At 35.6% G+C, this 27,234-nt stretch overlaps 1 protein-coding gene across 3 annotated transcripts; it reads right to left on the bottom strand.

Moving 5' to 3' along the window:
- Nucleotides 1-10,898: 10,898 nt before the first annotated feature.
- Nucleotides 10,899-16,064, bottom strand: LOC145086638 (uncharacterized). Of its 3 annotated transcripts, XM_079024459.1 has the most exons (17): nt 15,613-16,064; nt 15,373-15,491; nt 15,174-15,272; nt 14,899-15,054; nt 14,782-14,818; nt 14,541-14,643; nt 14,378-14,463; nt 14,193-14,254; nt 13,966-14,047; nt 13,395-13,461; nt 13,211-13,283; nt 12,883-13,089; nt 12,606-12,726; nt 12,452-12,515; nt 12,283-12,368; nt 12,107-12,182; nt 10,899-11,129 (listed from the first exon to the last, which is right to left on the bottom strand). In XM_079024459.1, the coding sequence occupies exons 6-12, from the start codon at nt 14,571-14,573 to the stop codon at nt 13,085-13,087; spliced, it is 408 nt and encodes a 135-aa protein (XP_078880585.1). In that variant the 5' UTR covers nt 14,574-14,643; nt 14,782-14,818; nt 14,899-15,054; nt 15,174-15,272; nt 15,373-15,491; nt 15,613-16,064; the 3' UTR covers nt 10,899-11,129; nt 12,107-12,182; nt 12,283-12,368; nt 12,452-12,515; nt 12,606-12,726; nt 12,883-13,084. The 3 variants fall into 3 exon arrangements, with proteins under 3 accessions (XP_078880585.1, XP_078880584.1, XP_078880583.1); XM_079024458.1 differs by having other exon boundaries at nt 14,541-14,818; nt 15,592-16,064; XM_079024457.1 differs by having other exon boundaries at nt 14,541-14,818.
- Between the last annotated feature and the right edge of the window lie 11,170 nt (nt 16,065-27,234).

The following is a 27,234-nucleotide window of genomic DNA, read 5'->3' as shown; positions in this document are numbered from 1 at the left end:
TCCCTTGTGGTGGCTCTTTAAAGGATTCTTCCTCTTCTTGCCCCTCCCTTGCCCAATTGTCAAAACAGGAGCAGCGGTTTGAGTGGGAGTTGATGCAACAGACTTGTCCTTGAGATTGCTCTCAGCAGTCCTAAGCAATCCTTGAAGCTTGCTCAAGGTGACCTCTTCCTTATTCATGTGGTAAGTCATGCGGAACTGGTTGTAGCAGGGAGGCAAGGAGTGAAGGATAATGTCGATTTCCAGCTCTTCATCGAAGTTAACATTCAAGTTCAGCAGGCGGTCAACATATCTTTGCATGGGATAGTAGTCCTCGTAGGAATTCTGAAGTTCAGTAGTCATGGTCGTCAGCATGATGCAATGGACTTTCGTAGCATCACGCTCATGGTCCTCAAAGGCAGCGATCTCTTCTGGAGTAGCAATGTTGATGTTCACCTCCTTCAGCTCCTTGTCGAGGACATACTCTTTCTCCCGGTAACGAGTGACCATTCGGATGTTACAGATACAATCATTGAAATTGGACCCATCAAAGATCACTCTCCCACACAAATTCATGAATGAGAACGAGCCGGAAGAGTTCGAGCCGGAAGCATTGTTGTTGTTTGAGTTCGACATCTAAAATAGAAAAGAACAAAGTTTGATTAGAAATTAATCCCTAATTAAACACCCAAAATGAGAAATTAGGGCTAGGATCCAACAACATTATTTACACATTAGAAAAGGGATGCTGTAATCTAACATGCAAATAATTTGAAGGTAAGTGAATGACGATTCACTAATTTTCCACCATGAAAAACATAAAAGGATTAATTTTTAAATGTATTGAAAACTCTTAGAACCCTTTGAGATTCATTGAACTTTTCAATGGCATGTTTAAATCTCGATATGCCCCTCTATTTTATGACTGGGATGCCGAGGATCACAAAGCGGGTGTGAATAACCATGCAAATGTACATGGTGCCCTCATTGTTACAGTCACCTATTCGATGTGTCGATTAACCACATACGCTCCATCGAACTATGACAAACAATGAGTCACCATTTGCCACCTTTGCTAAGAGCCAATTAGTGTGCCGGATAACCACACATGCTCCACTAACTTCTTGACAAGGGTACAAAGTGTAATTTCATGGGATTGCATCAATTCACTTTGCCTTAAGTAACTAAGATTGGGAATTTTGTAAAAAAATGTTTAGTTACTTTATATAGAATCATTATACTTATTAATGAGAAGGCGTTGCCCTATACTACCCGTTCGGCTAACGACCCTTCACCAATCAATGAAGCGGTGGGTAAGAGTGGATACCCATTAAACGGCCATTTTATAGGCCATAACCTTATACCCCCCTTATAGATCGGCTTCATGAATGAGGCCCACTGACGGTAAGACTAGCATTTAAGTTATATATATATATATATATATATATATATATATATATATATATATATATTAATCTTTTAATAATATAATTGTATAGGATGAATTTTAAACTTGTAAAATTCCAGCATTTGAAATTTAAATAATTTAAATTAAACTTTTAAGGCAAAAATTTTAATTTCAAAACTTGAGGACAAGTTTTGAACTTTTCAAAACATAAGGATCAAAAGGTAAATAATTTTAAATTAAACAATTAATTTAATGATTATCTAGATTTGACCTAATCAAGATTAATAAAATTTACCAAATAAACTCAAATAATCAAATATTATCAAATAAGGAATTAATCATTTAATTAATTGGCAATTATCTTTTGTTTTGTTAAGGATATTGACAAAAAGGTAATAAAATTCGGATTTTATTGAACCAAAACAATTTAGGTAGGTATCCTTAAGCGAAACAACAAGAAATCCCGAAAATCATTCTGTCTGACGTCTAAACTCGTCAAGTCCACTTTGGAACTCGTCGAGTTCATCAGGCAGAAGGCATAAAAAATGATTTATAATCTTGAACAAATAAACAAGGCATCAATACAATAGAAGCCAATCAAGACTCTGATACCATTGATGGGTTTTACACAAATAAACATCCTATGTGCTCATGTAAACCCTAATACTTGGATCTAGGCTTCTCTATTGTATATGCAATGAATCCAAGACTTGCAAACCCTAGATCTAATAGTATGAACTTGAAATATAACACAACAAATCAGATCTAGATGATTACATTTGATGATTGCTAGATTCCTTCTTGATTCTTCTTGTCTTGGAGCTTAGAGTCATAAGTGTAACTCCTCTAATGGCTCACAAACACCAAATAGCAGGGAGGCAATTATGAAAGAGAGGACCGAATGCAAAATCAGCCTAGGATTTCTCTTGAGATCCAGTGTAGCCGATTTTCATTGCCTTAGGGTCATATTTATCTTGTAGGCTGCTAGGGTTTCTACGAAAACCCTAATGGACAACTTAATCACCAAGAAGCCCATGGAACCTTCTGGAATGAGGGCCTTGGACGAAAATATGATGATCCTTCATCACAATTTCGTTCCCCCTTAGTCCATTAGGTTTCCTAGCCCAAAACTTAACTATCACACATTTGACAGTTTATGCCCCTTTATTTAATTAATCTCTTTTAGTCACCAAATTAATTTCTAATTAATTTATGACCAATATTAATCAAATAATATAATTTCTCTTTTAATATATTATTCTTATAATATATTAATAAATCATAATATCTTCTCTCTCTCTCTCTCCATAAATTACCCTGTCAAGTTGCTATGGTGAAGGCAACCAAAAAGGACCACGCACAACCAGGTCAAGTACTTACCAAATATAGTTACAGGCTTAGACACTAATCCAACAAGATGGAGGCTAGACTGGTGATTTGAGTTTGAGATTTGCTGACTTCTTTCAAGGTGAGTCTCCTCACTATACTTACCTTGAGTGGTACATTTGTGTGATTGAGCTGTTTATTGTTCTTATCTGTGTATTTGATATTCTACATTATGTCTTTGTGATTTATGTTAAGTATTGTTATTATGATCTTACTGAGTTGGGACTGAAGGGTCCCACTGAGATACATTAACCGGAGGGTCTTATCGAGTTATAGCCTAGAGTGGCTAATTAGCTGCGTGTGGTATCTTGGGGAACTCATTAAGCTTCGTGCTTACCGTTTTATATGTTATGTGTTTCAGGTACTTCCGATGATCGCGGGAAGGCCTGACTTGATTGTACTCACACTCGCATTGAAGATATGTTTTGGAGGATCCTGGTTTTTGTGATAAACAACTTTTGATAAATAAAATGTATTAATGTTGATACTTGAGGTTTTCGGGAAATATGACATGTGATTATTATGTTTGAAAATGAAAAATTTGGTTTGAAAATTTTCGGTGTTACAAAAATCCAATATTTTCTTAAGTAGTGTAGGGTGGTCTTAAACCCTAAGACGAAAAATGTATGTATGTTACTGTATTCTGTAGTAGTGTATGAAAATGTTAGTTTGTATGCTTGGTTACCACCGACTGTACTGTATAGTGTTGTTTTGTAAGAAAGCCTTTGTATGAAAACCCTGGCTGCGACTAGTATGTATAGTATGTTCTGTACGAAAAACCCTGGCTGCCACCAGTATGGTATGGTAATTTTATTATCTACAATAAAACCATATATTTATATCCCCTGGAATATTTCATTGTAATGAATAGTAGTTCTATTAATTAAAATAAAACTAATGAAGAATGAAATCCCGTAAACATTGGTTAGTTATACTATTGTGAGTTTGATATAACCTTACTTGATATAACCCAGCGACCTCTACGACGTTCTTCAGGCGTCAGAATGGTATGATATTTTTCACCCCAGGCATGCCTGCCTAACTATAACTAGCAGTTTAGGTGTGGGATTGTCAGTCCCAAATAGATCTATTCACAAATCTCATGCTCTCCGTCCAGGAGACTCTGGGTATAATGTGGTAGGATTTAGTTCAGCACCCCAAAGGGTACAATTGAAGAAGTGCCTCACAACACTGTATTAACTAGTTTACGTGTGGTGTTGTAGTGTTCTCTTGTACTTGAAACTGTATGTATACTTGTAGAGTGACAATAATTACACTTAAATAATTATTTAGTATTGTACTCTTGTGTTCAAAAAATAGTATTGTATGCCATAACCTATATCTATCATAGTTTATATGTTTGTAAATGTATAAGCTCTGGAATTGATAAAACCGTGTGTTGAATCCCAAACTATACCTATTATAGTTTGCATGTAGGTTATGTATTCGATTCACGTATTGTACTGAAAACTTTGCAATTATGGTTGTATGTTGAAAACTTCCCTTATGCTCAGCATGTTACAAAAGGGATAAAATATCTAAATATTTTATAAAATGTAGTGATCTCTTGGTTGTATCAATTGCATAAGTTTTAATTTTATTGAAATTCTTTATATAAGAACACAATTTCTTTGTGTTTTGCTTGTATTCCCCCTGAAAACGTTAAAAACATTAAAAGTGTAGGGGTATGAACTCATAGTTGATTATGTGCACGTGCTCGACAACAAAACCGGAAAGATGACCCTCGAGTTGGAGTACGCGGAATTTAATGGTATCCTAATGATAATTAAACACATAATTTGTATTTAAATTAGCGAAACCATTTATTAAAGTGTTAGGAAAAGACTTGCATTTGGGTTAGGAAAGTTACTGAGACTTGTTTGAAGTGAAAAAAGAGCATTTTCGGCCAAGGTTCTCAGCTCAAGGCTATTTGCGGCCGTGAACTGGGTTTGTGGCCTTTGAAGATATAAATGATGTTCTTGGTGTTCTTGGTGAAAATATGAAGATTTGAAGGTTTGTTCTTGAGGATATGAATGTTTTTGGGAGCAACTTGAGAGATTTTTTGGGTGAAAAAGTTGAGAAATGAAAAATCTCTCCGGGAAAAACCTTTATATTGGTTGGGTTTATGGCCGAAAATGGGTTCTTGGTTGTAAACGGGTTTACGGTCGTTAACGCATGGCTGGACGAGTTTGTTGATTTTTCGAGGGAAATCTTGATTTTTCGAGTGTTTTTGGTTCTGAAAACTTATATAACCTCGAAGTATATATTTTAGATTATTTTCTAACCCACAACAACTTAACAGAACGAGGAAAATTCGAAATTTTAGTTAACGAAATTGACTTTTCATGACTAGAAAGTATCGTGTTGTCACATCATCCACCTGTTAGAGGGAATTTTGCCCCAAAATTCTTTCTAAAATAAATACAATTATGGACTAAGGAAAGAGATGTGCATACTTCTGTTGCATCTTGTCTTCTCGCTCCCAAGTGAATTCAGGTACCCGCTTGGAATTCTAGCGAACCTTCACTATCAGGATGCGACTTTGCTTCGTTCTTTTAACTTCGTTATCCATGATTTCGATTGGCTCTTCCACAAAGTTAAGACTCTCGCCGATCTCTATTTCATCGAGTGGAATCACAAGAGTCTCGTCGGATAGACACTTCTTAAGATTTAACACGTGGAAGACGGGATGAATGTTGCTAAGCTCTTGGGATAACCAGAGTGTGTAGGCTACCGGGCCGATCCTAGCGAGGATCTCGAATGGCCCAATGTATCTTCGATTTAGCTTTCCACGCTTTCTGAAGCGTATCATGCCCTTCCAGGGTGAGATTTTGAACAAGATATATCTTAATCCTAAACACATAAGAACTTGACTTTATAGTGTACAATCAACAATCTACAATAGAGGTTTACTAACATAAGCAAGTAATCATAGATTTTTAAATGTGAGTATTTGTAATACTTGTAATGAATCTGCATAGTGCTATAGTGCCATAAAATACACCTATAGTATTTTAACTTTATGTTTGGTTCTGGTGCTTCTCCTTGTATATAAGATGGGTCAGTTTTAGACTTATTGCGACACCACAGTCACTCCCAAACATATGGTGGTCATATCTTGGATAAATATAGTTGATGAGGTTATATTTATCGCAGATATAATTACATAACTATCCAAGTTTAACCGTAGTGTCCAACTTATCTTAAATACTTTTATGTAGTTCTTATTGTGATACTGTTTCAAGTGTGTATGTATACTTGCATACTTTTTATAAAATACTTATATTTTAAAAGTATACTTTTAGTTCAGAGTGCTTCGGCCCATAAGTGTTTATAGTTGTATATCATGTAAGGCTTGATACACTTAGTTCACTATAAACAATGCTCTGATATCTATCTGTCACACCCCCAAACCGAGACGAAAGAAACATTCGGGGGTGGAGGACATCACGTATAATATCACAACAATTGCATCATAGTAATCAAAGTAAACACAACCATTACATTGAATATATATATATATATATATATATATATATATATAAGGTATTTACATTTGTTCGATACAGAGTTTGTATACAACAAAACAATAAAAGACATGACTCTCTAAGCTCCGTCTTCTCAAAAGCCTACGGGCGTACCTGCCTACTGATTCCCTGAGAATACAAGCGATTTTGAAAGTGTATCAACATTTAAGTTGGTGAGTTCATAAGAATGTTTTTATAATGAAATCCTGCCATTGAATCTGTGAAAATGTTTGTATGATTCTCAAGAAAATCCAATATTTTCTTTAGTATTGTAGGGTGGTCTTAAACCCTAAGACCAAAAATGTATGCCCATTACTGTATTCTGTAGTAGTATATGAAAATGTTTGTTTATATCCTTTGTTACCACCAGTTGTACTGTATAGTGTTGTTTTGTACGAAAACCTTTGTATGAAAACCTTAGCTGCGACTAGTATGTATAGTATGTTCTGTATGAAAAACCATGGCTACCACCAGTATGGTATGGTAATTTTATTACTTAAAATAAAACCCTATATTAATATCCCCTGGAATATTCCATTGTAATGAATAGTAGTTCTATTAATTAAAATAAAACTAATGAAGAATGAAATCCCTTAAACATTGGTTAGTTATACTATTGTGAGTTTGATATAACCATACTTGATATGACCTAGCGACCTCTATGGTGTTCTTCAGGCGTCGGAACGGTACGATATTTGTCACCCCAGGCATGCCTACCTAACTGTGGCTAGTAGTTTAGGTGTGGGATTGTCAGTCCCAAATAGATCTATTCACAAATCTCACTCTCTCCCTCCAGGAGACTCTGGTTATACTATGGTAGGATTTAGTTCAGCACCCCAAAGGGTACAATTGAAGTAGTGCCTCACAACACTGTATTAACTAGTTTACGTGTGGTGTTGTAGTGTTCTCTTGTACTTGAAACTGTATGTATACTTGTAGAGTGACAATAATTACACTTAAATAATTATTTAGTATTGTACTCTTGTGTTCAAAAAATAGTATTGTATGCCATAACCTATATCTATCATAGTTTATATGTTTGTAAATGTATAAGCTCTGGAATTGATAAAACCGTGTGTTGAATCCCAAACTATACCTATTATAGTTTGCATGTAGGTTATGTATTCGATTCACGTATTGTACTGAAAACTTTGAAATTATGGTTGTATGTTGAAAACTTCCCTTACGCTCAACATGTTACAAAAGGGATAAAATATCTAAATATTTTATAAAATGTAGTGATCTCTTGGTTGTATCAATTGCATAAGTTTTAATTCTGTTGAAATTCTTTATATAAGAACACACAATTTCGTTGTGTTTTGCTTGTATTCCCCCTAAAAACCTTAAAAACAGTAAAAAGTGTAGGGGTATGAACTCATAGTTGATTATGTGCACGTGCTGGACAGCAAAACCGGAAAGATGACCCTCAAGTTGGAGTATGCGGAATTTAACGGTATCCTAATGATAATTAAACACATAATTTGTATTTAAATTAGCGAAAAAAATTAATTAAAGTGTTAGAAAACACTTGCTTTTGGGTTAAGAATGTTACCGAGACTTGTTTGAGGTGGAAAAAAGAGGGTTTTCGACCAAGGTTCTCGGCTCAAGGCTGTTTGCGGTCGTGAATTGGGTTTGCGGCCTTTGAAGATATGAAGGCTGTTCTTGGTGAAAATATGAATATTTGAAGGTTTGTTCTTGAGGATATGAATGTTCTTGGGAGGTTCTTGGGAGCAACTTGAGTGAGTATTCAGGTGAAAAAGGTGAGAAATGAAAAATCTCTCCGGGAAAAACCTTTATATCGGTTGGGTTTACGGCCAGAAATGGGTTCTCGCCTGTAAACGGGTTTACAGCCTAGGGGTTTGCTGATTTTTCTCAGGAAATCTTGATTTTTCGAGTGTTTTATGTTCTAAAAACTTATATAACTTCTAATATTATATATTTTGGATTATTTTCCAACCCACAAGAACTTAACGAAACAAATAAAATTCGAAATTTTATTTAACGGAAATTGACTTTTGATGACTAGAAAGTATCGGGTTGTCACTACTTCTTCTAGAAACAGGAGTTGACCCGAACATCATGAAACCCCATGGCGAGCAACGATATCGTGAATGTACACATCGGCCAACTTCTTGGCCGATGAGCTCTCCCGAATGGGTAGGAAATGGGCACTCTTAGTCAATCGATTGTAACATCCATAAAAATTCACAAAAATTTAAAACTTTTTAAGAAATTCAAAAACCAATATTTGTTACAAATATTTCCAAAATAGTTCAAATCAGAGTGTCCCAGAAAACAAAGTCATAACATGTGAGGAAGTGTACGGTCACGCCTTTGCCTTCCCACGATCATCCGAAGTACCTGAAACCAGAAACGATAAATGTAAGCTCGAAGGCTAGTGAGTTACCCCCAAAATACCAACGCCATACAAACCAAAACAATATCATAACAAACAATATGCATACTGAGCCATCAGCCTGACTGGACCGCCTCGCAAGGCCTACACCCTATCTGGACCGCTCCCAAGCCTTTGGTATGTCTGGACCGCCTCGCAGGACCTATAGCCTGTCCGGACCACTCGCCAGGCCTTCGGCCTGACAAGTCCGGCTCGCAAGGCCTTTAGTCTATCCAGACTGCCCTGGGTCTGTTGGCCTTCAGCATAAAACAGGAACACCTCAACCCAACCATGCACACATATGTCGACATACTCATAACACATAACAATAAAAAAAACAGGCACAAATCATACAGATCACTAAGCATAGAATTGTCGTATCTATCAGGATACCGATCTAACAGATAATAACAGCATAACAACATCCTATCTACCAGGATACTGATCTAACAGATCATAATTGCATAAAAGCATACTATAACCATGATAACAATCCAAAAGGGCAGACCTTGGGCCGTAGACCCTGTTAGTATAGTGAGGAGAACTCACCTCACAAGTAGCACTGGATGGTAATATCAGCCTCCCGAAATACAGCTCCAAACTCAAACACCTACAACCACAATAGGACCAATTTTATCAAGACTCAAATTACCAAAATACCCTCAGAAGTCAAACTTGGTCAACCCTTGGTCAAATACAAAGTCAACGGTCAAGGTCAACAGTCCATGTTAACCCAACTCGTCGAGTTCCTTCCGAACTCAGAAACCGTGAAAAACTGAGTCAACTCGTTGAGTTTCTAGTCAACTTGTCGAGTCCATACAATGTCAAAAAGATCGGGAAAACCCTAACCAACTCGTCGAGTCATCTCACCAACTCGACGAGTGCACTTAGATTCCAAAAAACGGGAAAACCCCACTAAACTCGTCGAGTTCGCTAACCAATGTGTCGACTTCCTTCAGCCATTTTGCATTTTTCTCATTTCAGTCGAGTCCAATGCTCCAAACTCCAGATCTAGCTTCATAGGATGAACTTACCACGTAAAGTTGCCAACTTTACATACATGCAAGGCCTTAAGAGGCTTAAAATGGTAAAACCAAGCGTGATAAGAGGTTTTGGGCATGGAGAAGGGCCAAAGCTTGGAAAGTCGAGAAATTTATGACTAAGGGGGTCTAGAGGAGTCCAGATCTGAACTCCTCACTTCACAATGTGTTCAATACCAAATAATAACCAATGGATAAGCTAGAAATGACTCTATACTCTTGGATGGGGAGATCTAACAAGAAAATCGTCAAGGTAATGACTTGTTACCTTCAAAAGGATGCCAAAATGAAGTAGACGCTGGATCTACAAGCTCCTTCTCATTCCAAGCTCGTGAATCTTCAAGTTTCTTCAACTAAAGTCACCAAAGATCACTTTTAAACACACACACACACACACTCAAAGAGGAGGAAGAAGGCGCTATTAGGGTTTTCTCTGGACTGTAAGGGTGATGAGGGAGGATTCAAATGACCCATAAGTTCTTTAAATAGGGTGCAAAACCTTAAGAATTAGGGTTTCATAATTAGGTGCCAACTCGTTGAGTTTTTTTTAAAAAGCTCGTCGAGTATAAAGTTTTCTAATCATTGAGTCTGAGGCCATCAACTCGACGAGTTCCAAGTCAAATTGTCCTTTTTAGATAAAATTCTTATACCTGGGAGTCGGGATGTTACAAATCCCCCCCCCCCCCCCCCCCGCGCGCTTGAACTAGACTTCGTCCTCGAAGTCTGCTGCAACAAACAGATCCGGATAATGCTCCCACATCTTAGCCTCCGACTCCCTAGTCCACTCAGATCCCTTCTGTTGTTCCACATGCACTACTAGAAAAACAACATTTTACGACGTGCAATGCGTGTCATAAAACGCTCAGACGACGTGCAAATGCGTGTCAAGGAAGACCCTATCATAACGAGAGACGACATGCTTTTGTGCGTCGTCTATAGACGACGCGCATTTACGACGTGCATTTACGAAGCACATTTACGACGCGCAATGCGTATGAAGGAAGACCCTGTCATAAAGAAAGACGACACATATTTGCGTGTCATAAACTTCATCAACCATTTACGATATGCATATACAACCTGCCTTTACGATACTCATTTACGCATAATACAAAAATATATAAACAAATATATACCAAAACAATCAATTTAATCCAATAACATCATGTCAAAAAGTTGTAATACTTTAATATTAAGGGGAACTGATTGTACATTGTTATTAAGAGATTTTCCGTAACTATATAATGTAATACTACATTGCAATTAAGGGGCACCTTCTTTTTTCACATATCATGTCACATCATGAGCTTTATTGCTCTTTTCTTTTTTAACAATAGGCGCCATGTATCTATATCTCCTCCTTCCTTTGTAGCTTGGTCAAGAGCATCATCTCCACCCTACAGAGTAATGAAACAAAAATAATGTAAGAGAGAAACATGTAGTCTAATTGATTCAAATAAGAACAAGCATCTTTTCAACAAATTGTTTATGATAAACATAAATGGTACTCTACTTAACAAATTGTAGTGATGATTTAGACTGAATCATATGACAGGAAAAAGTTACCAAAATTTGTTCCATTGACAATTCAAAAAAATGATTTGATTAGTATACACATTTACTTGAAACTGAGCTATTTTTACTCCTGTTTAGCAAACAATGGGTGGTTGCCAGATTAATAAAGTTTATACAAAACATGTGAATTTAACTATAAGGGGGAAGGGCATGACCAGATGTAACAACAGGATTGTAGTATGGTGGCACAGTCATTTCAGGGCCATAAAATGCCCGTGGAAATATAAAGATCCAAAATAAGACTTGAATTAATAAAATTCAAATGGTTTGTGTATTTAATTAACCTGCGTTGCTATCCAATCTGGATATACATGAACACTCGTGGGGACCCACCTGATATTATAATCTCTAAAATTACAAGAACAAAGAAAAAACCCAAGTTGAAGTTTAATATCATCAAACCAATACCAGTTGCTTTGTCTAATATTATCAAGGAGAAGGAAGTCTACAAGGAAGCTGCTGAAGTTTAGTATCGTCTGTTGGTCGTCCCTAGAAATATGTGTATGTCTACTTTAGCCCTAGAGTTTTATTTTTAAGCCGCATCTTCCTACATCAACATTTGGGCACAAATTTCAAGTACTTATGTGGCATATAACACTGCTATATCATGTATGGGTGACCAAAAAAACAGGTCAACATCCACTTTATGCATCTATTAAGCCAAAAAATAACTTCAGGGACCTTTTAGTATACTAATTTGAAAAAGTTTGTTTACCCATAAGTGGTTGTAATCAGCCATTCAATCCAATCATCAAAACTTAAAACCCCTAATGTAATGCAATTCGAAATAAAAACATACCATGGATCGAAATAGCCTAAGACTTCAATCATCTTCGTCTGTATTCATAGTTGGACTGGACTTTCATATAATAATCCTTCAAAACCAAAACAATATTATACACACACATTAACCACATGGTTTTACCATGTCTGCACATGGCACAACTTCACCATTAAAGTGGATGAAGAATTTACCTTGAATCTTTGATGCTAAATACTCTTTTGATAACAAGTTAAGTGAGTGAACAAAATAATGCTTCAGCAGCAACTCTAGTTCCAACCTAATTACCACAAAGAAAAAGATATATAAATTTTGAAAGGCTAAGTTTTTTGCAAAGCTATAGAGACAAAGAACATCATCAACCTCCACTCTGGCACTAGTTTTTGCAAATAACATCGATTCAAAATTGCCTCTGTTTTCATCTTATCTAATAACAAACAAACAAACAGTTTTCAAATTAAAAAAAAAGGATACAATGTAAGAGAAAAGGGAAACTATAATGTAGTAATGATCACACCTTAAGGTATCATAGGGAGGGGACATTGTTGTGGAAAATTATATTTCTCTACATGTGATGGAAATACTCCAAGCCACTTAATCTCAGGAAGCCTCGGTATCTTTGCATCATATGTCATTTGCTTCAAGAGAGAAAACTTATAATTATTATTATTATTGACATGTAAATTAAATATGAAAAACGTCCATTTTATTGACAGAAACAATTATTTGATCAACAACAAAACTTCTAATCAGTTGTGCGTGCTCCTGTGTTTAACCTCCTGCACTATTGATACCTGGTTCAAAGGCACCGAGTGATGCATCAATAACAAGAATTGCAACACCTTCTTGTGTTGCCCCTGATATCACGTTTGGGAAAAAAATCTTTATGCCCTGGTGAATCTAGCACCAGAACATGGTAACTTAGCCTCCTGAGAAATTTGTCCCGAAAGGTGTAGTAGCCTTCCTGAAAGTGTTGATTTTCCAGAATCCACATGCCTAACCTGCAAATGTCAAATACAAGTTGTTAGCAACTTACCATCACAATGGAAAAAAATTTATTATTATGTGCACCAACAATAAAAAAGAAGGATTAAAAGAATGGATGGTATTAATGTATTATACCTTTGTTGTTGCTACCAAACGATGAACTGAAGGCAATTTGAGAGATTGGATGGATGTGTGTGTGTGGATTCACCTGAAAGTAACAAATAAGATTTAATACAACCACATAAATATATAATAATAATAATAATAATTAAAAAAAAGTTTTATAATTGAGTGCATAAATGATCAAGACTAATCTTACAAGTAGATTCTTTGGTTTGATGTCATGCTGACATATCCCAATACAATTATGAATATATGCAAGTGCCCTGCATATATGCACCATAAAGTATAAAAAAGATTCAGATTTTTTGAAATTGGAGCCACATTCTCCTATTATGTTTGTATCTTTAATCTGAAAATAATTATGTCCCATATATTACCATAAATGAGATAACACATGCACATGCCTGATAGGTATACAATTTGACATAATAATAATAATAATAATAATAATATTAAAAGTTTTATAATTGAGTGCATAAATGTTTGTATCTCTAACAACATCCACAACCAGCAACCACAACTTCTTCCGGTGAAAGCATTCCCACCTTTGATATTGAAGCACCTCAACAGCTGTATTATTTATTGTCATATCATTTTGAAGATGTTTCTGTCAAGAGTAGAGTTTTGTTGAGATAAAAGTTAGGTAACAAATAATCTCTACACTACAGCGCAAACTAACAATAATATGTGTTCAAGAAATAAATTGTTAAAAATAATCCACTTGAATAAAATTAAACACAATAAGTCTAGAATTTAATATTGCTCACCTAGTCCTCAAATGCCTTCTTGACAAAAGATACAAAAAGCACAAGACTAAGTGGGATAACATTCGTGATTGGACTAACAGGACTGCATATAAACAAAACCATTTGAGTTAGATAATTGGAGGCAAGTCAAAAATTAACATTTATCAAAATGAGAAAGTTAGTCTGTGACGCATAATAAAATGGCTATTAACATGTTTACCTTTATAGTTAATTTTCAGAAGCCATACCTGACAGGTGTAAATGATAAACAAGAGATTGTAAGAAAGTATAGGTTAGCCACCCGCCTAAACTGTCAATTATTAACAAGAAACTATTTCAGTAACTTAAAAAGACGAACAATTAACTTCAAAAAAGTTATCAAAATGGATCACTTTATACATACTAACTTTAGTAATTGTTTGAAATGAGTTACCTGTTCATAGAGCTCCTTTGGTAAAAAGGTGGCAACATTGTACTTTGCTGCTGTTGAAAATGCAGGGGCATTTTCGTACATGTGCACTTACAATATAAAGAATGATAAAACATTAATAACAAGATTAACAAAGTGACAAAAGGAACAGGAAAGATGCGCTTACAATGGGATCAGGGGCATCATCTTGCTTACACATGACCAATGGGACCCAGTGTCAAGACCCACTGCCATTCGGGCTGTCCATTTTGAATAGAATGATAGAAAGACTACCCCCCCCCCCAAATGGATCATTTCATGATGCATGCAAACCAATATAAACAGCTCAATCATGAAATAACATCTTCGGACCCAGAAAACAAATCAGTGTGTAGAGAATGCATTGAGTAGAAGCACTAGACACTTACCTATTACTTCTTCATGTTTGTCCAAAATGATCTTTTCCTGTTGGCATCTATTAAAAGTTACGCAAGAAAAAGGATGCTTTTGGAAAAACAAAAAAAATATTGAAATTGTGAAGTTACCTGAATGCCCCTATGCGAGATTCATTGGCTTCACTGATTTAGATTATTACCATTGGCTTCAGCTCGGTGATTTTCCCTCTTTGTGTTTTCTATAACTTTTCTTGACCATAATCATCAATTTGGTTGAAAGAAAAAAAAATATTGAAGTTGCGCTCCCTGTAATGGTTGTAGCAACGAGTCATTAAGCTTAATGCTTGCTAAGAAACTTACTTCAAACACAGAGCAACGAACAAGGTAAGATTAATCCATTAAAGTCCATTATAAAAGAAATTTACCATTAGTCCAAATGATTGTTCTTTCCTTCCCACTACTAAAGTGATTTGCATTTACAGTATTTACTGATTTGGGAATCGAGCTTCCTAGGATGAGGTTGACTAGGCCAGAATAAAAAATAACTCAAAAACAGATAACAAGATGATGTGATAATTGTATGAAAAAAAATCAAACGATCTGAAGACAAATAATTTAATAAACCTTCGATCATGAAATAGAATCTACAGTGTGAAGCATTATCCGAACTTCAAAAAGGATTAAATGACATCAACACCAAAAGAAGACTCAAAGAAAACCGCGGATAGATCGTACCTCAGGAACTGAAAAATAAAGTAGATCGGGGAGAAATGGTTGATCAATGAAAATATTCGAAAAAAAATACATGATTTAATGAGTCGATTGACTTTCAAATTAACCTACTTAGGGAGAAAAAGAATATACTTGTGTAAGATAAACCCTAAATAGTAATCCTGTAAATCACGAGAGAGTTAACAGTGACGGAAATGGCGAGGGGGCGAGACGTGGCGACAATAGCGAGTCGATTTCTTGACCACAACACCGATCGAGTAATCCTAATCATAGGTCATTTTCGTTTTTGTTTTCGTGAGGGTTAGCAAGTCGGTTTCCTTGAGGATGGGGTGACAGAGCTGCAAATTGTGATGGAGGATGAAGTGTTGGTCGATAAGGCCGGTACATCGTCGTCATGCGAGGCCTGAAGAGTCGGTGTGGGTTGGAGGTAGTTGAGGTGGGTATCAGGCGGGGTTTTAGGGTTTTTTTGATCGATGAAGACTTTAGGAACTTCAAGTATGAAATTATCGATCTTTTACACACAATGATTTTACAACATACTAAGAAGAAGAAGAAGAAGAAGAAGAAGGAGAGTATCAAGATGGGGTTTTTTATTTTTTTTTTTATTTCATTCCCCTTGGCAATTAAAATATTGGAGAACACGCGTTCATAAATAAAAATATAAAGTGACAGTATTAGATGACACACTTTTTTATGATAGGTGCCCTCCGTGTTTTTAATTTTTTTTGTTGCACACTATTTTTAGGGAATGCACAAATACGTGTCCTCTATCCATCAAATTTTGCAAAATTGACATTATTTTTTAGGGCACACACAAAAGTGCGTCCTCTATCAGCGAGTGTCATTGTTTGCACGTCATTAAAGGGTTGTTTTCTAGTAGTGTTGTACCTTTATCGAAGGTATCTCCTTGTTACGTAAAATCTTCAACTTCCTCTCCAGAACAACTAATGGTCTCTCAACGTAATTTAGGGGCTCATGGACCTGGATATCAACCAATGACAAAACCGCCTCCTTATACAATATGCATTTTCACAACTGCGAGACGTGAAAAGTGTTGTGAATCTGATTGAGCTCCTCCAGAATATCCCGTCTGTATACCACTTCGCCAACCTTGGAAGTCGATGGGTTTTTGTATACTACATCTTATGGTGTACATACAACCATAAATGCATTGGATCAATGTTTTCTCTAATTATACATGCAATATTGTTTCCAAAGCATTAAGCCTACAACTAGCATACAAAAGATATAAACAACATGGAATTGAGTTATAGAATCACCACTTGGTTGTAGCGTGTAGAACATTCTTGAGTTTGGCCTTTAAGAACATAGTGCACCAAGTGTTGCACCTCAAATGGAATCATACAACACCACCAACGATGGAGGACTTGAGAGAGAATACTTGCACTCATAAATCGGCTATAGCTCTTCTAAGAACACTAGGGTGCGAATTTTAGGAGCGAATGGGTTTCTTGTATAGTATGGCAAAACTATGGTTACACCATGTAAACCCTAATGTGCATGACCTTCCATTTTACTTAGGCTCCATGGGTTTAAACCTCCATGGATCATCCATGCGTTGTCACATGGTTTTAGCCCAACCTAAGGAATCATGGATCATTAGCCCCCACCATAAAAAAGAATGATTTTACCAAATCAACCCCTTATATTTAATTAGTCTCTTTTGATCACAAAATTAATTCTAAATTAATTCTTGATCAATACTAATTAAATAATATGATTTCAAATTAATATATTAGAAATTATAATATATTAATAAATCATGAATATCCTCTTCTCACAAGTCCATCCTCACAAATTGTTCCGGTGCCATGCAACCCAAATGGACCATGCTACTCTCCGGTCATGTACACACCAATTATAGTTATGGGCTTAGACACCTAATCCAACAGTCTCCCACTTGGATAAGTCTAATAACTATTATTGCAAGTACAACTCCACAACCCGACTAGTAATCGTAGCTCTCAAAAGCCGCTGTCAAACTCTAACCGAGTCAATGAAGCGTCCATTAGATAAGGGATCATATATTCCTCCATTCTAGATATCATACGGACTGAGACATGGATTTTAGTCATTGCCTTTGTCAATCTGTTGTTTCCTGATTTCCGATTTATGACGACCGACAAATTGAATAAATCAAATCAATCCAGGCTTGGCCAAGCACTTTCGATGTCATCACTAAATTATCGAGGGCCCACAGATATCACTTTTATCTACATGGGGTAAAAGGAAGGGATAAACTTCGACTCAAATGCTTGCTTGTACTTATTCATTAAATTACACACAACAATATGTTTTATAACACCAAGTTACTAGTGTGTTTACATACGTCAATGTGCAACCGACTCGCAACTACAACTCACATGTCTCCGTTTCAAGAATATAAGATATTATCGTCTCACAATCACTCGTGATAAAATCCATGAAGCGATTCAAATGAGCATGGGTTCAATCCAATATTCAAATCTTATTCCAGGAGTACTCATGAACAATGCAGTTATGTCTAAAACACCTAGACAAACTACAAACCCATTCATAACAGTCTTGCCTCAATACCTACTTCCAAAGTATGAGTGTCATATTGATTACTCATTATTCATTGTATAATGTTTTGATTTATCAACTTAATACTTGAATTAAAACAATAGTTATGCCATGCTCCAAGCATGCACACTATGTTTGTCTATGGTCCTGACTTTTTGACATAGATCAATTGAAAAACATTTCAATGATGCGCATTTCACAATTCCAAATCATTATTTCAAGTGTAAGAATTTAAAATTCTTGTCACTGCTAGCAAGTGTTAGATTCTAAACCATCATGCAATGATTCTTCTGTAATGTCTAGGTACCAAAAGTCATTGAGACTTGACCAATGATATTACAAAATATTCCTTTGGAGGTTGTTACAAGACAATTCCATGGAAATGAAGTCTCAGATTCAAAGTACATTCCTTTGAACATCCTTCTGCATAAAAGTTTCTAACTTTTTCATCTATTCTTAACATCCTACTCCCAATATGGAAACATTCCATATATGCCACATGACAACTCATTATCAATAAAATCTTGTCTATTCATAATAATGTCAATATGGTCCATCCATTACTATACTTCCAATTGTCCTTAAGCGACCAATCTTTGGCGAACCGTAGATTGTCCTTAATAGTTTTTTAACCACTTTAGTCATATCCGGTTCTATTCCGTTTCCCTTTCAATACCCTAGGCATTTGGAAAATTAAAACATGAGAATATTATAGCATATACAACCGATCTTATACCCGAAGCATATGGTATGCGATTCATAATGCCTAACATAAAGACATGATACTTGATCAGCCTTTTGCTATAATATTTCTATTTGCCATGTTTTCACAATTCGAATTATGAAGAGGGATGTCGTAATCATAATTGAATTTTGAGAACGCAATCAAAATTTCCATATAGAATTTCCTTATATCAAATCTTTCATCATAACATTCATATATGTCCTTGACTAAATTTGATTAAACTTTTCGAATTGAAATGAAGTATAATATCCTCTCCTTTAATTATAGAAAAACAACTTTTCAAACCCTGCAACTTTTCGAATTGAAACCTTTCTTTTCTATAATTAACATTGCTAACTTGCAACACTTACCATAATAATTATACTCCCACTAACATAATAATTATTATCGTACTAGTATAACACTTATGCTCCCACTAACTTTGACATGTATTCAAAAATTAGTTGGACTTCTAGAAATCAATACTTATTGCCTTTCATTACCAAAGTTCAGATTTCTTATACGAGATGCTTCGATAAGACTTTATGTAGGCTTCTTAAATTCATACACCTTTCCTTAAAGAGCTCACATGTGTGCCTAAACAATTTTAGAACTTACAACAATAAGTCTCAAATGTTTAGACCTTTTTCCAATTCTCACAATTCAAACTGTGAAGAGGGATGTCATAATCATAATCGAATTTGAGAATGCAAATATCAGAATTGCGAACTATTAAAATCATCTTAGTGAAATCGTTTCCTCACAATCATTTTCATGAATTGGAGAGAAACCTTATGACAATTAGACTTTATGGTGTATGTGTTCCTATCCATGTGAATTTGTCATAACCATAATTACAAGACAAGGTTAGTGACAAATCCAAATGCATATGGACTGAACTTGTTCAATCTTAATTTCTTGCCACCTAGCAGCACAAGGGCCTACCATGGCTTCCAGGTTGTTATGCAAACAATTGAGAACTCATATAACTCACATGCATAGTCAGCCAACTTGATTGGGCACATAAACAAGAATATGTCAACACGATGGGTTACAAACCTCAAGTCATGTGCTAGTGTTTAACAATATGTTTACTCTTGATTAGTTCTTGAAACTTTCAAGATCTTTAAGACTCCCACTGACCTCTTGACATATAAGATTGACTTTGTCAAGGACCATTACTTGACAAACAAATATTTAAGAGTTAGTGCGGTTTCTTATCAAGAAAGACACTTCACACAATTGGTCTTAGTTGGTCTTTGTCATTACCAAGACATCACAACTTACAAATTTTCAAATGTACAAGATTAGACAACATTTTACTCTACATTTGACAAGTGTTATAAACCTTTTTTAATTTAGTGTCACTCAAGGCACAAGCTTGGAGTATGACTCTAAGACTTGTTTTTGGAACGAAGTATGACTCATCTTCTTGATTTAACCATTTCAACAATTGACGACTCCTCTTCTTAGCCATACGAATGCAATAAGGTATCCTTAAAGGATCAATTGTGACATGGTTTTTCATAATCATTAAGATGATCATAAAACACGATACTCAAGTACTCTCCCATCTATTCAAATCGGAGAAACTTCTATCTTTCTACCTGATTTGATTCTTCTCATTCATTCTTCCATAAATTGAACTTTTCTAATGATTCAGAATTATACTTAAACTTGTAAGCATAACCATATTTACTGAACTTTAGTAAATCATGATGAATAGTCTTATCATTCTTTATGGTGGACCTGACCAGCGCACACCAAGTGTTCCCGATCCTCTAGTCCTTCACTTGACTCACATATTTGATGTGAACAAGGAATATTCTTAATTTCCCAAAGATGAAGGTTCTTATTCATCACACAATACAAGCTGCATGATTCCAAGTTTCTATCCAACTGAAACTTAGGTGATGAGAATCTTTCCTTATTTGACAAATTCTCGACACTACCACAAACAAAGGAATCAAATTCATATTGCTAACATAGAAACATACAAACATCAATTTTCACAAATGCCATTACAAGGAGATATAATAAAATAAAAAACAAAATTTTATTTATTCATAAAATGCATTAAATTTTTTCCTAACAATGCAATTACAAATGAAAACTATGTTTCTAAATATTTCTAAGCAATCAATGATAACTCTTAAGCAACAGCTCAATAATCTGATCAACGAACCAAGTGATCGAAATCCATTTCTTCGTGTACAGACTTAGCCTACTCTTCTTTTAAGCTTTCTTTGATTCTACAAAACATCAAAATGTAATTGCATTACATAATGTATTAAGAATTTATAAATATGAACTTAATAGAGTTAGACAGTGGACTTACCTGAAGTAGAGTCAAATATTTTTACTTTACCATCCTTGGATCTTTCAGGTAAATGTAGCAGTTTCGCAACCAATGCCCTTTTCTTGGCAATAGAAACATATGGAATCTTTGGGAATGGTACACGAGACTATCTTAGACTTAGCATTTCTCTTTACCATTCCATCAAATGACTTGACCATGGCCAATCCCTTTCCATTGGGAAGAGAAAGCTTTTCTGGACTTCTAATGTTACCATTGTCAATGTCCATGGATGTTTGGGGAGTAGATCTTCCAATCAAATTTGCTTTACCAGTGTGCCAAATCATTGCTGATTCAGCAACAACAAGCAAATATGTTACATCAATAAGGGTCATGTCGTGATCTCCCATATAGTAGTCCTTAAAGAACAAGATATATGACTTAGGAAGCAACTGAAGAACCAGTCAACAACCAACTTCCTTGAGACTACGACACCCAACTCTCCCAGCCTGTCAATATGTAACTTCATCTCTAAGACATAAGCATATACAAACTTTCCTTCCTGCCAATAAGGCTTTGAGTGACCTTGAACTTGTGGGTTAGGGATAATTATTAGAGGAGGTGGAGAAAGTGAAGTATGATTTCCAGTCCCATTAATGCATGACAAAGGGATTAATCTTGCACCTCGATCGCCATGTGGGACATCATCTTCATTAGAAAGGCTTTTTCCAAAAGGATTCGGGAAGACCATAGTAGACATCTACAAGGGATAAATTCAAGTTAGTTGATTTAAGTCCTTAATATAACACCCATGTGAAATATTAAGGCTAGGACCAAACACAATATGTTACAATTCGGAAGAGGGATGTCGTAATCCAATTGCAAAATATTTGAAGGTAGGTAAATTACGATTTACCAATTTCCACCATGAAAACGAAATTGATTATTAAGTTTTAAATGGATTGAAATTCCTATATCCTTTGAGATTCATTGAATTTTTCAGTGGCATGTATAAATCTCGATTGTGCCCTTCAAGTTTGTGACTGGGATGCCGAGGATCACAAACATGGTGTTAATAACCATGCAAATTAGCTTGGTAAACTTAATGTTACAACCACCTAATCAATGTGTCGGTTAACCACACATACTCCATTGATCTATGATTAACATCAAGCTACCATTTGCCACGCACTATCAGTCCCATATTATTGTGCCGGTTAACCACACATGTTCCACTAACGACTGAACAAGGTGCAAAGTGCAATTTCATGGGTTAGCACCAAATTCACATTTTCCATTAAGTTACTAAGATTGGGAATTTAATAAAAGTTTACTTACCTTATAGTTATCATTATACTTTTAATGAAAATTAATTTCCTATCCTACCTGTTCGGCTAACGACCCTCCACCAGTCAAGGAAACGGTGGGTGAGAGTGGACACCAATTAAACTGTCATTTTATAGGCAGTAACCTTATACCCCTCTTATAGACCGACTTCGTGAATGAGGCCTACTAACGGTAAGACTGACTTGTCTTATACGTATATCATTATTAAACTTATAATAATATAAAGGATAAGGGTAGAATTTTAACTTTTAAAAATCTAGGGTTTGGAACTAAAGTATTCAAAAGTGAGACTTTAGAAATTCCAAGACTTGAGAGCAAGTTTTGAAACTTGTCAAAACTCTTAGATTTTCATAACTTATGAGTTTAATAAAGTTTTATGAAAAGGAATCTTGAATTCCACAACTTGAGGACAAGTTATGGAGTTCATAAAATACATTTGTGAAAGACTTTTCAAGTTCCATAACTTGAGAACAAGGTATGGAAGATTTAAAACAATTTAAGATGACATTTAAAAAGAGACCTTTCATTTTCCATAACTTGAGGACAAGTTATGGATTTCACCAAAAACAATTAGATCAAAAAATTGCAACTAACAAAAACAAACAATTCGCCTATGGTATAATTAAACTCATAAGTCAAGATAATTACCAAACAAATTTCAAGAAATTTGCCTAATCATATAAACTAATACAAGTCTTGAAACTTTGACAATTATCTATTAATTGGATGAGAATCATCATTACCATAACAACGTAATCAAATTTTATGAACTAAAACATTTTGTGGTAATGATTCTAATCCAAAAAAAGGCCAAAAAACTCGAAAATCTGCACACAGGGGCACCAACTCGTCGAGTACATGACCTGGACTTGCCGAGTTGGGTTGTTTGTGAGTGGACTCGGCCAGTCAGCCAATGGACTCAGAAAGTCCATCAGTCAGATGCAAAAAATTCAACTTTTTCAGCTTTGAAAAAACTAGTAAGCATCAAATATAATAGAAAACAATCCTAGGCTTTGATACCACTAAAGGGTTTTAGTATACTACAACATCATGTGGTGTACATACAACCCTAAATGCTTTGGATCTATGTTTTCTCTAATATACATGCAATGTTGTTTCCGAAGCATTAAGCCTACAACTAGCATACAAAAGATATAAACAACATGGAATTGAGTTATAAAATTACCTCTTGGTTGTAGCTGGTAGAACTTCTTGAGTTTGGCCTTTAAGAACTTAGGGCCCCAAGTGTTGCACCTCAAACGGAATCACACAAACCACCAACAATGGAGGACTTGAGAGAGAATACTTGCACTCATAAATTGGCTATAGCTCTTCCAAGAACACTAGGGTGCCAATTTTAGGAGCTAATGGGTTTCTTATATGGGCAAATGTCATATTTGCCCATCAAACTTTTCGTGTTTGTTTTAAAAGGTCCCTAAATTTTTTTTGCACATTAAAGAAATATACTTTCATTTCTCTGTTTTAAAATACCATTATGTTACCTTCTACCGGGTTGATAGGTAATATACATGCCACGAGGGAAAATGTCGGTGACACGTCATTTAATGAAATGGCCACATGTGTTGTACTTATATTAATTTGTTATAAAGTAAACCGTGTGCATTATACAATCCCCTCCCCTTCATTAAAGAAACCCCTCGTCATTAAAGAAAACCATCGTCGTCCCACCATAGTAACTGAAGATCGATGGCTATATTTGTCACACCCCGAAAACCAAAGGCGGAAACGTTCCCAGGGTTGACTCCATGTTGTGTATCAAATCCAATGTACATAGTAATCACAGTAAACAACCATTACATTACATAAATATGAAGATTTACATTTGGTTCAAAAGTAAATTGTACAAAGTTATACATATATCATATGAACAAAAAGAGACGAGTCTTCGGAGCACTCCATCTTCACCAAAAGATATCGCCGGGTACCTGTCTAACTTGGACCTGAGAATACAAGCAGTTTGAAAATCAGCATAAAGCTGGTGAGTTCATAAGCGGTTTTGTTTTGTGAAGATGTTTCGGTTTCCTTTAGTTTTCTGAAAAGGTTTGATATCCAAGAAAATCCCATATTTTCTTATGTAAAGTAGTTAAGTTATTTTTCATTACAGTTCTGATACAAGTTATAAATTAACCCCAGGAAAATCCCATATTTTCCTAAATGCAAGATTGATTTAATAATACAAAGTATAGTTTAATATACAAAACTATAATTTAGACGAACTGTAAATAGAAAGTATTTAGAAAGCCTTGGGACTAACATCCCGAACCAGTTATAAGATAATTCGATAAAGACCATGGGATCACTATCCCGAAAATAGATATAAGATAGCTTGGTAAACCATGGAATCACTATCCCGAAACTAGATATATGATAAATTGATAAAATCATGGGATTATCATCCCGTATAAGATTTAGTTTCAAAACCATGGGATTATCATCCCGAACGAGATATAGACACAAGATCATGGGATTATCATCCCGAACGAGAGATAGACATAAAACCATGGGATTACCATCCCGAACGAGATATAGATACAAGACCATGGGATTACCATCCCGAACAGATTTAGATTCTAAACAAATCCTAGCTGTGAATAAGTTTATATTAATACGTATTGTGAGTCGGGTAACCATGCTGATATGACAACGAGACCTCCTTGACGTTAGTCAGACGTCGAATGATATACAGAATTTGTCACCCCAGGCGTGCCCGCCTAACTGTAGCTAGCAGTTAAGGTGTGGGATTGTCAGTCCCGAATAGATCTATTCACAAATTCCTCGCTCTCCCTCCAGGAGACTCTGGTTACACATCCGGAGAGGATTTACTTGATCATCCATAAAGGGTAATGACTATCTCACAAGCTAGTATTAACTATTCATAGGGTTCCAATACGATACCAAACATACAAAGATTTCTAGACATGATACAGTGAAAATAGATACATACAATGAAACTATCTGGCAAAACATTCGAATGATACGAAGATAAAGTGAATCAGACATAGTTTATCTAATAACTTAATATAGATATCAGTACATGATATAAAGAGAAACATAGAACCCCAAATTATTCCCATAATAATTTGATTAGTTTGATTATTTTCTTAACTAAAATCCATTTAGTTGTAATCGATAAATCATTCCTTATGCTCAACATAATACATAAGGAGTAAAAGAGTTTATAAGATTGCCAGATATTATTTGAAACACATAAATGTTATGATTTGAAAACAGTTTTGGTTTGCTTGTATTGCCCCCCTGAAAACAGTTAAAAACAGTGAAAAAGGCGTAGGGGTATGAACTCATCGGACGAGAAGTATGACGATTTGGATGCTAAGAGTGGATCCGGGGCTTGTAAATACATGAGGTTCCTAATTATAATGTAAAGATACACATTTGTATCTAATTAGGACTTAGATTGATTGTTGGATAGGTACAATTGCTTTTAGACGCGAAAACACTCCGATACGAGTGTTTGGAGGGACCCGGGTGGCGTTTAAGGATGTGAAATGACACTAGGGACTTGGGACTTGAGTTTACTCCCCATGAATAAACTTATACAAGAGTTTTTGGTCCAAAACACCCATTCCCCATGAGTTTACGGCCGTAAACTCATGGTAGGGTGGTTTATGGTGAAAATTTGGGTTATAAATGGATATGGACACTTGGAAATGCTTGGATTAATTTTTCTTAAGGCTTGGATTGAATTAAAAACATCATTTACACTACATAAGGGAGTTTACGGCCTAGGCAAGGGGTCTTTGGCCGTAAACTCTCAATTCTCCATGATTTAGTGTTTTTAGGGTGTTAAAATCAATCACATGTGATTCTAAAAAATTCCACAAGCCTAGAAATGAGTTTATATGGGACATATGAGGGATTTATGGAGTTTACGGCCCATGAAACCCCCTTCATGGCCGTAAACTCTAATATATGATGCTACAAGGTGTTTCAAGGTCTAAAACTTGCATAGAATGGCTTCTAAAATTCATCTAAGGGCCTTAGGGGTGTTTAGTTTGCATTCTAACACCAAAAATTTTGGAGTTTACGGCCCAAGAACAGGTCTTGGCCGTAAACTTTTATAAATCCCATGAATGATGTGTTTAAGGCCCTTAAAGTATTTTTGGTTGGTCCCTTGATTTATTCCAAGGCTTTGGTGGTGTTGGATGGCTTTCTAACACCTTAGAATTGGATTTATGCCAAGTTTTGGGGAGTTTACGGCCCAAGCACTATCCTTGGCCGTAAAATCATCTAAGTCCCCCAAAAATTATGTTTCAAGTGTCCAAATGCTATTACCAAGGTCCTATAATTCATATCTAAGCCATAGAGGTGATTTGGAAGGGTTTAAAGGCATGAAAAACCCCATTAACATGAGTTTACGGCCCAAGCTTATGCCTTGGCCGTAAACTCCTTCAAAGTCCTCAAAATCAAAGTTTTAAGTGTTCTAAGTCCATATCTTGAAGTCCCTTAGCCATATCTAAAGTCCAATTGAGTCTAGGAAGGAGTTTAAAGGCTAAAAACTCTTCTAAATGGTGTTTACGGCCTAGGCAGCCTCCTGGGCCGTAAACTCACATATATTGTCCAATTTCATGATTAAGTGTCTAATTTGGAAGCTAAACATGCTATAGATTAAGGCTAGGAAGGTACCTTAAGGATTTGAAGCCTTAAATTTGAGTTTTGGACACTTAATCCTTGGATTTAGGAGAGAGGTTAGAGAGAGTAGAGAGAGAAGGAAAAAGCTTCAAATGAATGCTTAAACATGTTTATATAGTTCCTAAAACTTGGACACGGTGGAATTCTACCC

The sequence above is a fragment of the Lactuca serriola genome, chromosome 2 (genome assembly GCF_051521515.1).
Source record: "Lactuca serriola cultivar US96UC23 chromosome 2, Lser_US96UC23_V15, whole genome shotgun sequence".
In the NCBI taxonomy this organism is placed as follows: domain Eukaryota; kingdom Viridiplantae; phylum Streptophyta; class Magnoliopsida; order Asterales; family Asteraceae; genus Lactuca; species Lactuca serriola.
This window is presented reverse-complemented; position numbering and strand designations above follow the sequence as displayed.

Excerpts from the sequence above, each read along its gene's own strand:
- LOC145086638 (XM_079024458.1), bottom strand. The coding sequence starts at position 14,573 with ATGTGTAAGCAAGATGATGCCCCTGATCCCATT. Across the intron at positions 14,048-14,192 it reads TTATCATTTACACCTGTCAG|TCCTGTTAGTCCAATCACGA; the intron begins GTATGGCTTCTG and ends GTTTATATGCAG. Across the intron at positions 13,284-13,394 it reads TCAAACCAAAGAATCTACTT|GTGAATCCACACACACACAT; the intron begins GTAAGATTAGTC and ends TGTTACTTTCAG.